The following is a 13,075-nucleotide window of genomic DNA, read 5'->3' on the forward strand; positions in this document are numbered from 1 at the left end:
GCAAGTCAGTGCTAGAGGCAGAGGGCAGTCCACACAAAGCTGCCAAGGTTCTGAAGAACAGTGCAGTACTGTTGTGGGGGAAGAGAAAGAAGACAGCTCCAAAACCAAGAGAGGGGCAGCAGAAATATTTGTACCTTTTTTCACAAACATGAAGTGCTCGGCCTTAGTCAGTGTAATCTTGTGCTCCAAGGAGATAAGCTGGCTGTTGGAGGAGGTTTGAAAGTGGAATAATACAGAAGCATCAGGTACAGAGACACACAAGCTTTTTTATAAGTTCATTTAATGTTTAAAGAGTTCAAGGTAAGGAATAGGGCACGACCTTTAGCATTAGGTATCCAAATGTGTTTTAGAACCCTGGATTCCAGGAAGTTGTCTGCTGAATTTCTTTCTCTTCATAACAGATAATTCCATCTCCAATATTGAATTCTATATGCTTGTCCAAGCTTAATCCACAATCCATACCTGTTTTTATTACCTGGACATCATCTTTATGATGTTTCAGTGATGACAGAGATCCTACAGAGAGAAGGAGTCAGAGTCCAACAACAACATCACAGCAGCGAGATGCTTTGCTTTCCCTGTCTTAGATCATTAAGGTTTTAGCTGTAGCTACAGAAGGAAAGCAAGAAGTCCTAGGGATGATGAGCACGTGCAGCTAATGGAAGTCAGGCATCGGTGCTTTTTAGTGGGTGAATCTGTGATGGCTGCTCTCCTACCACTCTGGGTGGTTGAGAACAGGTGTGGGTAACACCACTTTTCTCTGAACAATTCCATTCTAAATAGCACATGTGACTGCACTCTGAGTAGATGTGCACATTTTACCCTATTTTCACAGGAGCTAGTACTCGTGTTCAGTATTAGACAGGGCTGGTTTTGTAGCAATTTGCTTACCTTTCCAAATAACATTCCCATTACGGATTAACTTAAATTTCATCTTCTTGTCTAGCTGCCCCTTCTGTACTCTGCACCCAGCTACTGGAACTTTGTTTTTTCCCACTGTTACAGAGAAGGTGTCAAGAACAGAAGCTTCCCCTGAAAAGAAAAATAAAACTGTATGAAGTACAGGAGCATAACAAACTCTACAAGAAATAAAACCAAGCCACACTCTTCCACTTACGAAGCTCTTTACCAAAACAGGAAAGCAGCTACAGAGAAGTAGTAAAGATTTGATGCAGCAGAAACACTTTGTTCTCCAATAAACATAAGGCTGCCACACAGTGCAGCAAAAATGTAATTTAACACTCAATGAAAACTCACCTATCGTATTTTCCACCACAGATGGGGGTAGTCTGCTACTCAGCTCGTCTTTCAAATCCTCAATAAGTTTGTAGATGATGTTGTGAAGTTTAATTTTGATTCCCTTTTTAGCAGCCGTCTTTTTAATAGTTTCATTGGCTTTCACACTGAATCCATAAACAACACCTGTCAAATGTAACCATCAGCAACTGATGACCAGAGATGACTTTTTAAAGTGAGTGGAAGCATTTGCCATCTCCTGAAACACTGGACTAGAGCGTATGCAGTGCCACATATAGAAAAGCTTCATTTTTAGACTGGGAAGAGAGTTTGGTTGCTCAGAACAAGCTGGAAGTGAACTCTGCATCATCCTCACCCACCTCTGAAGTAGGGTAGGTCCAGTGACCCCACACTCCACAGAAGGTGAGGATCAAGGGGCAGGAAGGAGCAACAGCTATTGATGCCATTGATTCCAGTAACCTCCCTGAGCAGGAGGAGATTCTTTTGTACGCTACATTTCTGTTTCTGCCCTGCTCACCATCATGAAGCAACCTAAGCAAGAAATGAAGAGTCCAGCTGCTATGTGCCATTAACAAATGATTACTTGCAATGGCCTGGCACAGTCCTATTTTTGTGAGGTTTCTACCATTCCCTAACTGAATTAATATTTTATGTTAAAACAAACATTAAAACGCATACAAGCTTACATTCTTGATAATTACTACAAAGCAAACAAAACTAGGGTGAGATCTACCAATTTCACTAGAGAAGTTTCTACTAATTGTACATTTATTTTTAAACATACACTCACCATTAAATGTTTCAGCAAGACTTAGGTCAGTTTCACTGATATCTCCCATTCCAAAATGAATGACATCCAATTTACACTCATCATCAGCATCATAGCTGTCCAGAACGTTCAGAATAGCTTCCACAGATCCATCCACATCTCCTGTGTATGTAAATGGTAGTGCTGCTGACTTCGTATAAATCAGTGTGATACTGAAGAATTAAGGCAACTCCACACTATGCAAAAGAATGAAAAATCTGCTGCTATCTAATACTCTTTTTATATTTCCAGCAGTATGTGAAAACACAGCTGAAAAGCCTTTCCATTACAAAAGTGAAGTGAATAAATACAATAGGACTAGAAGCTCCACACCTACTGCTACTTTCAGGTCACGTTTGAAAGTAGTAGCTGAAAAACTATGGAATGCACCTACATGACTGAACATGGGGTCAAACCAACTCATACATGGCTGTTCTTTTCCTCTGTTCTGCTGCACTAACAGCTTGCTTACACACATGTGCACATGTACCCACACGCATTGCCGATGAACTTCTCCTCTCCCTACTGATGGATGTTCAGTATTCTGTTCAATATTCTGTTCAGTTCTAAACTGATCAAACTTTTCTGGTAACTGAAGTTTTGCTAATGCTTTAGAACTATGCTGCAGACTGAGCATTTGAGAAGCACAGAATCAATGCAGTAGTAAACAGAACAGGAGAGCACCTTTGATGATTATTGACAGCACATTTTTGTCCGCTTCCGTTCTCTCTTTAGGTTTTAAGAACATTAGATGCTTGCTGGCCTTGTATAGTTCTGCCTTTCTCTGTCTCCAGGTCAAATGGGCTAACTTCTCTTGCTTCTTCTCATATTCCATTCTGTGTTCCTTTTGCTTTGCTTCAATAACTTCTCCATCCTTCTTCATCTTCTCTTGTTGTTCAACATAGGTTCTCCAAGCCACAACTTCATGTGCCCTTTGCTGGGCATGAGAAAATAAAAACATCGTCTTTCAAATCACTGCACTGAAAATCTCCACCTTAACCCCATGTTATCCTTTTGTTTCTTCTGTCAGAAACCAGCTCTCTCATAAAGTTACAACACAGATGCTGTTAAGCACTGGATTGTTCTCCAGGTAAGGTCACAGCATGGTCGTATAAAAGAGAACGCCTTTCCAAGAACAGAGAACACTAAAACATATCCCAGGTTAACTCTGAAACAGCCTAACTCAGGCCTCTTAACACCCCTCTGTCATCAGTTTAGGCTGGTTATTTAGAATACATATGCACTTTCCGAATATGCATATTCTATATATTAACAAAGAAAGCCCTATGTCCTTCCTTCCTATCTTACTGCAGTATGAGTTTTCCATTAAACAGTTCTTTCTGTACCTCAGATTCCACTTCAAGGATTTCATCTCCTGCTGAAGGGACTTCCTTCCAGCCCATGATTTCCACTGGGATGCTGGGAGAGGCTGCATCTACAGCTTTGCCATTCTCATCAAACATGAAACGCACTTTTGCCCAGGTCTTCCCCGCAACCAGAACACAGCCCTTCCTCAGAGTTCCTCTCTGGATGATGGCTGTGGTAACTGGACTAGCGAAAAGCAGAGGGGAAGAAGAACAGACAAAATTCAAGTGACCCTCCATTAACTGAAGTCACCATTGTCAGGGTTATCACAGGTAAGTCAACATAAAAAATAACGTTTTGGTGATCGATCACAGGCAGAATATTCCTGCGACGCATCTTATTAGCATGCTAAGAAAAATGTAAAGTGACTTGCAAAGAAGCCTGGACTGCACTCCTCATTTCTGCAGATTAATACAAGATTTGACATCTTCAATCTTTCAGTATTAGAATGATTTCACATGAAACAAACCTGTGCTCCTCCCCACTCGAAAAAGAAAAAAAAAATACAAAGAAACCAACCCAATTCTCAGCCTTCAGTTTATTTTTAAAGAGGGGAGAACACACCTTCTTAAAAGAGAATATGCAAAAGGACTAAAACACTTGTAAGAGTAAAATGTCAGACTTTTTTTTCTGCAAGCTGTGACATATCTGCTGCATTATGACTACAAACTTTGTCAGCTCTAATTTTTAATGACATTGAAATGCTAGAACGGATGTATTTTTTGAAAATATTTCCAGAATTTACAGGATTTCCTTTTAGTAATACAACAATTTGTGCTCTAGCAGTTTATAAATGCCTTTTCTGTACGTTATGCTGTAGAGTTATGATTTAATATTTAGCTAGGTGCACTGCAAACAAACTTTCAGTTTTATGTGGCTTTTTTAAAGTACAACTTTAAACCTAAAAATTGAAGTAGGAACCACCTGAACAGTACTGACACATGGTTACAATCTTCTTCATTAAAGTTGTAAAGAACATGGCTAACTTACCCTTTCCCTTTGTCCTTGCGAGACTCAATGACGGTCCCCTCTACCAGACCTGTGTAATCTGCCTTCAGCTCTAACATCTCTGCCAAAGCAACAGTTGCTTCTGCCAAAACCATCAGGTTGTCACCCTGTATGGAACAAAACAGAACAAGAGCAAAGTAATGCAAAATGTAAAAAGATCAGAAGTTGAAGCCAGCACTAAGGTCTACCATTTGGTTCAGAACTTCTAACAGTACAATACATAATCACTGAGCTGGATTTTGCACAAAGATTATACTATCAGCAAATATATAAGGAAACAACAATTAGGATTAACATGAAAAACATTCACTGCATTTCCCAAAGAGAAATGAATCAACAGTGCTCACTGAAGGTCTGAGGTTCAAAATAGGATAGGAGTATGTTTCAAATGATTCTGGTAAGAGGTAACAGCCCATGGTAACGTGTCAAATACCAGGAAGATAAGCATTCATCTTCCAACTGTCAAATAAAGATGTGTATGTATGCACACATGAGACATCCATGAATGCGACCATTTGTTTGACCAAAGCTTTACCTTGAGTGCAGAAATATTTACAGCCTGAACATCACCTCCAAACTCCTCACAGACCACATCATGAGTCAGCAATTCCTTCTTCACTCTTTCAGGATCAGCTTCAGGTTTGTCACACTTGTTAATGGCAAGGACGAGAGGAACTAAAATGAGAGAACAAGCCCATCATTAACCAAACAAAAACTCACTGCTACTAGTACAGCTGCAAGAAGAGGTTAGAACAGGTTGTGACTACTTAGAACAAATCAGCTCACTTGGCATCTACTCCTTGAGCAACCTTAGGAAGCCACAGACAACTGAGCTACCTTAAGTCCAGGCTTGGAGGAATTCTTCTGGTAGAGGGGGAAAAAAACAAAGCTACCTACACGCTACATACGTTTTTCTGGCAAATCTACAAATCCTGAAACAAAAATTCCAATATCTTTAGGTGTTACTGTAACATTCAGCATATTTTTGGACACCTTCCCAGGGCAGAAGGCAGCAGGACGAGGGCACTTTCTCCACAGGCATTATGGATCTAAACTCAAGCAGTTTCCTTTGGGAGGTGAATGAACGTGCATAACGCGCTCAGTATTGAGCTGCTCAGCAACATACATCTTGTATATTAGCTCTGTGGCTTGCCACTCATTTACAAACGTAACATTAACAAGTTGAACACAGTACCTCCTGCATTTTTAGCATGTTCAATGGATTCTATAGTTTGTTGCATCACTCCATCCTCCGCTGCTACAACCAGCACGACGATGTCGGTCACGTGTGTACCTCTAGCTCGCATGGCTGAAAAAGCTGCATGCCCAGGAGTATCAAGAAAAGTGATCTTTTCCCCAGAAGGCAGATGCACTGTGAATAAATGATATATTTCATATTCAGCATTTCACATAGCTTTATTTGACCTTTTGTAAATCAGGCACTGCTCATTTGAGGACTTTCAAGGAAAAACAAAAGATATTTTAGGCTGACAGGTAACTGTCGGCACGGGGTCAAGGGTGCTTTTTCTTCTCAGACTAGAAAAAAAGACATCTTGGAATCTTTCATAATCTAAAATAGTCTAATTTCAACTGCACAGATAATCCACTTAAAAGTTCCATCCACACAGTTACATGAATTTATCTAGTTTAGAGAAAAGCAGACTAACACGCAATGTGGTTGTCCTCTACAATTTCCTGAGCAGAGCAAACAGAGGGAAGCGCTGGTCTCTTCTCACTGCTAACCATCACCAGGATGCACAGGAATGGCACAAACCTGTGCCACAGTCCAGACAGGGTATGAGGAAAAAGGTCTTCATTGTGAGGGTGGTCAAACACTGGGTAGGCTCCTTAGACAGCTGGCTGATGACCCAGGCATGTCAGTGTTCAAGAGGCACTTGGATGATGGCCTCAGTAACGTGCTCTGACTTCTGGCTAGCCCTGAAGTGGCCAGGCAGTTGGATCTCTGTAGGTGTCCTCCAACTGAACTGTTCCATTACAGTTACCACAAGTTATGCCTTCCTTTTTCACTGCTTGCATATAAACCGGGTACACTGCAACATTTTCCCCAGTGAACTGTCAGCAAGTCAGCCCATTATGTAAGATAAGTCATTTTACACACACACACACACAAGTACATCTGGATCATACCAAGAAAAGCACCAATGTGTTGTGTGATGCCTCCTGCTTCCATGGCTGCCACCTGAGTTTTCCGCAGGCTGTCAAGTAAAGTTGTTTTCCCATGATCGACGTGGCCCATGATGGTAACAACCGGGGGCCGTGGAGTTAAGAATGCTGGGTCTGCAGGTGGTCTGCAAGCAAGACAAAATACATTTCATAAACATCAGAACAGTTCACCACGCCACCGCCATGCCCACTGTGGCTAATGGACTGCCACCTACCAGGACTCTGTGATGAAGAAGTAAGCCTAGCTGCTGCCCACTTGAAACCACAAATCCTAGCTACATCACACTTCGCCCTCCTAGCACTCACTCTTCGTGCTGCATCAATTAATGCAGCAATTCAGAACACTGAAGATGAGTTGGCTTTACTTCAGAGAACCGCTTAGACAAAACTCACCTGAAACTAATAGAATCCGAGCATCAGAGGAATGGGGAAAGAAAGCAAAACAGCAAGCTATATGTTCTAAGTACTGACCATGACCACATCAGGTATCACTGACATACTGTTAGCAGAAAACACAGTACACAAAAAGCACTTGCAGAAACAAATAGGACAAAAAGAACAAGGAAGAACAGTTCATAGTTCACCGTTTCACCGCATCTTTATTTTCTCTTTCTTTTTCTTCTTTCAGTTTTGCTGACTTATACTTCATTCCTGATTTTTTAACGATGAGCTTGATAGTGTCTTCGTACAAAATGGAATCTGGTTCTAGGGAATCAACATCAGTATCTGTGTACAGCAGGGCTTCATAAATATGATCTAAAAAAAAAAGATAAAGGCATTTTAATAATCCCACAAAAAAAGCACATGGGACTGAAACACACTAACAGAATGTTTCTGTTAGCAGTTCAGATCGTACCAATAAGTTCCATTCACAAAGCATTTTTGCTTCAGGCAGATTTATCTGAAAGTTCCTGTTACACTACACACCGGCAGGGAATAACTTCTACCCAAAAAGTCTGGGGAAAATGACCACTCAGCTTCTCACAGCTTATTTTCCCACAAAAAGAAAACAACTGAAACTCATCTAAACTAAACAGCTAAGATGTGATATGAGAAGGAAGGAAATCTGATAAATCAGCTCATATGCCACTCTCTCTGGTAGTAGAAATACAGAGCATACTGCAATAGTCAAGAACTATCACACACTGACTTCACATCATTACGAACCTCTCTGAAACACACACACAGATGCAACAGACTCTTGTTTCTCTCTTTGTTTCTAAGAGGGAAGTTCGCCAGAGAAGTACTGAACTGGATAAAAACGATTAGGAATTGCAGTTAGAACAGTGTGGAATTATTTCAAATGTCAGTGGTCAAAGCACGTTCATAACTCCCTAGAACATCCCTGAAAAATGATTAAACTGAGCCACTGTACAACCAGGAATGGTTCACGGGGTTAAAAGAACAAGCCTACTTCTGCAATCCAGTTTTAGGGAACCACCTGAAGAGGAAAGTGTTGTGGGCAAGTTCTTAAACCAGCCCCAACACCACACTCCCCCCAGTTAATCAAATGACTGTTTTAATGGAACACAAATTGCTCCTGAACCGCACCTCAGGCTGATGCTCTTCTTTGCCTTCTCTCTTTAGCCCTGAACTCTGCACTCACAGGGGTCCAGCTTCCACAAACCAGAGTGCAACGCTTCTCCCTCCACAATATAATTTAGCCCTTTGGGAGCACCACCAGAGAGCAGCCTACACAGACCTGAAGCCCATCTGCTGGAGAACAAACAGAGCTCTGACTTCGTTACACTGAAATGTCTTCCCTGACAGTTTGGATGGCCCGGCATTTCTTCCTCTTCAGTCTGGCATCATGCTTACCAACGTTTTGCTCCTCTCTGGTTGAATATATTTGATGAAAGAGGTTATTTGGTACAGGCCCACACTGCAAAGGGAAGGACTGATAACCACTAACACCAACTTAGAATATCTGTGACTTTACCACTCGTGAAAGCAACATGACAGATGGAAACATCACAGTTAAGTTTACCTTGAACAACAGAGAAGCTCTCACCTATGTCTTTGCCCATTGCTCTTGCAAGTTCCTCGGCAGTCATCTGCCGCCTGATCTCCACTTCACCTTTGGTCACTGTCAACTTCCTTCTGTCCTTTTTCTTCTCCTACATGGAATTAGACACATACACAGGAACACATAGCTGGCACAAACTAAGAAATAATAAAAACTGTATTACAAAGACAATGGTCTCAAGCTGCGTGTTGCAAACGCATCTTTTTGTCTACAACGCGAAGATAAATGAATGACTTCAAACATCCTGCTGAATACTTAAAATGTACACCCATACTACCTTCAATCGTTTTTAATATTCAGTTGTTCAAAACAAGGAAAACAAATCATTTTCTCCTGCCTTTGAAAGACTCATGATGCTGCTGGTAACAGTACTTCAAGTCAATATTTGAGAAGGAGTTACAATACAGTCTTAAATACATACATTTTGTCAAAGAAATTTAGAATAGCTTCTGTATATTCACTAATAAAGCTTTTTTTTTTTGTAATTAAATGCTCAAATTACAAGAAATCAATCTGAAATTCCACGTAAAACCAGAGGTTACTGGATTTCGTTAAATACCTCCTTAGTAGCTAGATATCTGCATGGTGATGAGGCAACTCTGATTAACTTGTCTTTCTGCCAGCACTGTGGGTATGGATGAACGAGCCGCGTGGGACATGCAGATGACTGTGCAGGCTTCCATTCTGCTCTGCAAACTCTCCTGCAGGAAAGAGCGTGCAGCTGTCTGCAGGCACCATGGAAATGGATCAGATCTTCAAACTTCAGTATCAGCCTTCGATTCATTTCCTCACTGAAAATGCAAAAGGACACAATGAACGTTGCTCTCTGCTACGATAATACTCACAGGAACACAACACACAAACATCACAATGCTTCAAAACAGGCTTTTTGCTACTGACAAAGTTGAACTACTTTGTAAAACTGTTCATTTTTTGTTTTCCCGAATTGCTTTACTTTCCATCCCTCTCACTATCCCATTTCAAACACGGATCTACTAGTATCACCACAACTTAGAAGTCTTCCATCCATCTCTACTGAACTTTAATATTAACTACTAAAATCATCCCTCCAGATTCCGTGACATGACTGAAAAAAAAAGGGACATTTGTGCTGTCTGTGCTGCACCAACAGTTTCCCTGCTGCAACCTAACTCTCCACGTCAGTAAAAGCAACCTGCAAAGTGCCACTTACATGAACTATTCCACTGCTGCAGGACTGCAGCCCTGTCATGGTATCAGTATTGTCATATGTACAGAGACATCTTTCAAGGCTAAGCCGTGGTTTAGTAATTAAATGTTCCAAGATCATAGAATCATATAATGTCTTGGGTTGGAAGGGACCTTAAAGATCATCCGTTTCCAACCCTCTCCCATAGGCTGGTTGCCCCCCACAGCTCAGGCTGCCCAGGGCCCATCCAACCTGGCCCTGGGCACCTCCAGGGATGGGGCACCACAGCTCTCTGGGCAGCTGTGCCAGGGCCTCACTCCCTCTGAGTAAAATTTCTTCCTAACATTTAACCAAAATCTGCTCTCACTCAGGTTAAAGCCATTCCCTCTCGAGCCAAGTCCTTATCTGCAGGGCTGCTCTTAATGAGTTCTTCTCTCAGTCTGTACTCGAATCAGGGATTGCCCTGACCCAAGTGCAAAACGTTGCACTTGGATTTGTTCATAAACTCATTTGGTTTGCATAAACCCACTTTTCAAGCCTGTCCAAGTGCCCTGGATGGCATCTCTTCCTTCTGTATCAACTGCACCACTCAGCTTGGTGTCATCAGCAGACTTGCTGAGGATCCCACTCGATCCCACTATCTATGTCATCGATAAGGATGCTGAAGCACACTGGTTCCAAGACGAAGCCCTGGGGGACACCACTTGTCACTGCCTCCCCTGGACACAGAGGAACCACATCGAAGGCCTTGCACAAGTCCTCACAGATGACATCAAGGTGCCCCTGTCAGAACATCCCACATCTTGTTTTAACCATCCCAGCTGTGCTGCGAGCCACTTCGCTAACTATCCTGTGTAAGCCTCCTATTTAACCACTCTTCCTACTCAGTTTGCCACTGAGGAGCAGGTGCCCCTCTCAGTACCTCGGTTATCTCCTGTCACAGGCAGCTCCGTACCATCCTCCGGACAGCCCTCAGCGAGCGCACTGCTCTCCGTCCTCTCACAGCGCCTGCTGCCCAGACAAGAACCCCCTCGTACCGAAGTACCCGCGGGAAGCGAGCAGAAGCCAAGAAATCCTCGACGGGCAGCGCTGGCAAAGCCGAGGAGCGCTCAGACACAGCCACAGCGCGCCGCACACGCCGAAAGCAACAAATCCAAACACACAGAAGGGAAACGCAGTCGAGAAGCTCCCTCAGGAACCGCCTCACCCCGCAGCCAGAGGCCGTGAGGGCTCCGAGCACCGTCCCCACCTCCCTGCCTGCCCTGAGGAGCCGACCGCTCCACCACTCCCGCCCCACGCCTGACGCCGGCCGAGCCGTTCTCTGCGCGTGCGCCGAGTGACGGGGAGCACTGCGCAGGCGCAGCGCGACGCGACGCCGTGCGCAGGCGCAGTGCCCACACCGCTCGCGGCCAATCACTGCGGGGGGCGGGGTTTCGCCTCGCGGCGCGGCGCGGCGTGCCGCCCTCCCGGCCGGTGTGCCACGTTGTTCCTGAACGCGTCCCCGCGTCTGGCACGGGGCGGGAAGTCACCGCGCAGCGAAACGAAGCGTAGTAAAAACGCGGGAGGGGCGGCATGGCGGCGGCGCCGGGGCTGCGGGAGGCGCTGGAGGAGCGGCTGAGGGGTTTGGGCATCGCCGCCACCACCGCGGAGCACCCGGAGGTGGGGCAGCGCGGCGAGGGCCCGGCACTGCTGCCCAGAGCTGTGGGCGCCCCAGCCCGGCGCTAGCCAAGGCCGCGGGGCCCTGGGCTGCCTGAGCCGGGTTGGGGCAGCCAGCCCGCGGTACGGGTGGGGCTTTGGGATCCCTTCCAACCCGCCCATCGCGCGTACAGAATGACTGAGAGAGGCAGCAGGAGCACCGTGTCACGTTTTATTTGTGTTCTTTTAAAATTTCTTCATAAAAGGGTACGGTTTTGAGGCTGAGCATAACATTCCGTATTTTCTAAGCGTTTAACTAAAGACACCTGCCAGTACGCAACCGAAAGTCCCACAGGTCACAGCCTCACGCTGCGCTTATTGTGTTTTCCAGGTGTTCACGGTTGAAGAAATGATGCCCCACGTCCAACACATGAAAGGAGGGCACAGCAAAAACCTTTTCCTTAAAGACAAAAAGAAGAAAGGGTTCTGGCTGGTGACTGTCCTGCACGACAGGCAGGTCAACTTGAACGATCTTGCGAAAAAACTTGGCCTCGGAAGCGGAAACCTCAGATTCGCCGATGAAAACGCCATGCTGGAAAAGCTGCGGGTGGGCCAAGGCTGTGCCACGCCGCTGGCCCTCTTCTGCGACCGCGGCGACGTGAAGTTCGTGCTGGATGCTGGCTTTCTGGAGGGCGGCCATGAAAAGGTGTATTTTCATCCGATGACAAATTCTGCGACCATGGGCTTAAGCCCTGAAGATTTTCTGAAGTTTGTGAAATCGACGGGCCACGATCCGATCATTGTGAGGTTTGACGAAGACGTTCAGTAGGTGAGGATCACGTGGCTTGGCATAGGTTTTATAGCGCAAAACTGGTGGAAGTCTCATAAATGCGACTTGGAAAAACTGGCCTGCTCTTTTGTACATGGTATAATTTGGTGAAAAATACGCTCAAGTTATTGAAAATTCAACAGAATATTCTTGAGAAGATGTCTGCAATCTACCAGCATCCAGCAAGACGAAGAAACGTTATTTAAATAATGTTATGTTGATTAATAAAATGGATTAAGTGGAACTTCGTGTGGTACTGGGCTTGAAGGTCTAAACATAATTTAGAAATAACAAGTTAACTTAAAAGGTCTAAACTATTTATCAACACGCAGTACAGAAGTGTCTAGATTTGTTTTTCACCTGTACCCATTTCTCTCCTACTCTGTTGCTTTTTTATTTAATTTTCACCTAGAAAATAGAAAATTAGTTGCACTACAGAAAATGTACTTGATTGTCTACATTTTTAGTTGCATTTTCATTTCGCAGACTCCTCCCTTTGGGAACTAATCGTTAAACCTTCTGGTCATTGGCCCATTAGGACAGCGTGCCTCCACAAAAATGGCAGAACACGAAGGAGAACTGAGAGCAGACAGGGAGGAGTGCAAATACCCAGGAGAAGAGCTCTAAGGGATAACAGTGTCGCAGGTTCCTGTGCGGGTGCAGTATTTCCTGGTGATTCCTGGAAGGAAAGTAAATACGACCCGGCACAGTATTAGCTTTTGTGCACAAGTTCTACTGGCTCATCAACCTGTGGAGGACGAGCATATTCCCTATTCCGCTGTACCCTTATAACCA

General features: G+C 44.2%; 3 protein-coding genes across 5 annotated transcripts in view; 1 reads left to right on the top strand and 2 right to left on the bottom strand.

The window, feature by feature from the left end:
- On the bottom strand, positions 262 to 11,158 carry MTIF2 (mitochondrial translational initiation factor 2). Of its 2 annotated transcripts, XM_021391878.1 has the most exons (14): positions 10,739 to 11,158; positions 9,208 to 9,439; positions 8,634 to 8,739; positions 7,207 to 7,378; positions 6,587 to 6,747; positions 5,634 to 5,810; positions 4,974 to 5,113; positions 4,421 to 4,545; positions 3,412 to 3,616; positions 2,750 to 3,002; positions 2,048 to 2,188; positions 1,258 to 1,422; positions 892 to 1,032; positions 262 to 516 (listed from the first exon to the last, which is right to left on the bottom strand). In XM_021391878.1, exons 2-14 carry the CDS (start codon positions 9,430 to 9,432, stop codon positions 347 to 349), a joined length of 2,181 nt encoding a protein of 726 aa, XP_021247553.1. In that variant the 5' UTR covers positions 9,433 to 9,439; positions 10,739 to 11,158; the 3' UTR covers positions 262 to 346. The 2 variants fall into 2 exon arrangements, with proteins under 2 accessions (XP_021247553.1, XP_021247554.1); XM_021391879.1 differs by lacking the exon at positions 10,739 to 11,158 and having other exon boundaries at positions 8,634 to 8,785; positions 9,208 to 9,343.
- Positions 11,230 to 12,524, top strand: LOC110395793 (prolyl-tRNA synthetase associated domain-containing protein 1-like). 2 transcript variants are annotated; one of them, XM_021390657.1, is made up of 2 exons: positions 11,230 to 11,475; positions 11,843 to 12,524. In XM_021390657.1, exons 1-2 carry the CDS (start codon positions 11,389 to 11,391, stop codon positions 12,278 to 12,280), a joined length of 525 nt encoding a protein of 174 aa, XP_021246332.1. In that variant the 5' UTR covers positions 11,230 to 11,388; the 3' UTR covers positions 12,281 to 12,524. The 2 variants fall into 2 exon arrangements, with proteins under 2 accessions (XP_021246332.1, XP_021246333.1); XM_021390658.1 differs by lacking the exon at positions 11,230 to 11,475 and adding an exon at positions 11,489 to 11,718.
- Positions 12,417 to 13,075, bottom strand: part of CCDC88A (coiled-coil domain containing 88A) — an 80,379-nt gene continuing 79,720 nt past the window's right edge. The window contains exon 33 of the mRNA XM_021390653.1: positions 12,417 to 12,550. Coding sequence (XP_021246328.1) covers positions 12,483 to 12,550 — 68 coding nt within the window. The 3' untranslated portion in view covers positions 12,417 to 12,482. The remainder of the gene's footprint in view (positions 12,551 to 13,075) is intronic.

The sequence above is a fragment of the Numida meleagris genome, chromosome 3 (assembly GCF_002078875.1).
Source record: "Numida meleagris isolate 19003 breed g44 Domestic line chromosome 3, NumMel1.0, whole genome shotgun sequence".
NCBI classification, from domain to species: domain Eukaryota; kingdom Metazoa; phylum Chordata; class Aves; order Galliformes; family Numididae; genus Numida; species Numida meleagris.

Bases quoted from the DNA above. Each gene is read 5' to 3' on its own strand.
- MTIF2 (XM_021391878.1), bottom strand. From the start codon at position 9,432: ATGAATCGAAGGCTGATACTGAAGTTTGAAGATCTGATCCATTTCCAT. The intron at 4,546-4,973 runs GTAAAGCTTTGG...TGTTCCATACAG, and splicing joins TAAATATTTCTGCACTCAAG to GGTGACAACCTGATGGTTTT. The intron at 3,617-4,420 runs GTAAGTTAGCCA...GCTTTTCGCTAG, and splicing joins CGCAAGGACAAAGGGAAAGG to TCCAGTTACCACAGCCATCA.
- LOC110395793 (XM_021390657.1), top strand. From the start codon at position 11,389: ATGGCGGCGGCGCCGGGGCTGCGGGAGGCGCTGGAGGAGCGGCTGAGG. The intron at 11,476-11,842 runs GTGGGGCAGCGC...TGTGTTTTCCAG, and splicing joins CCACCGCGGAGCACCCGGAG to GTGTTCACGGTTGAAGAAAT.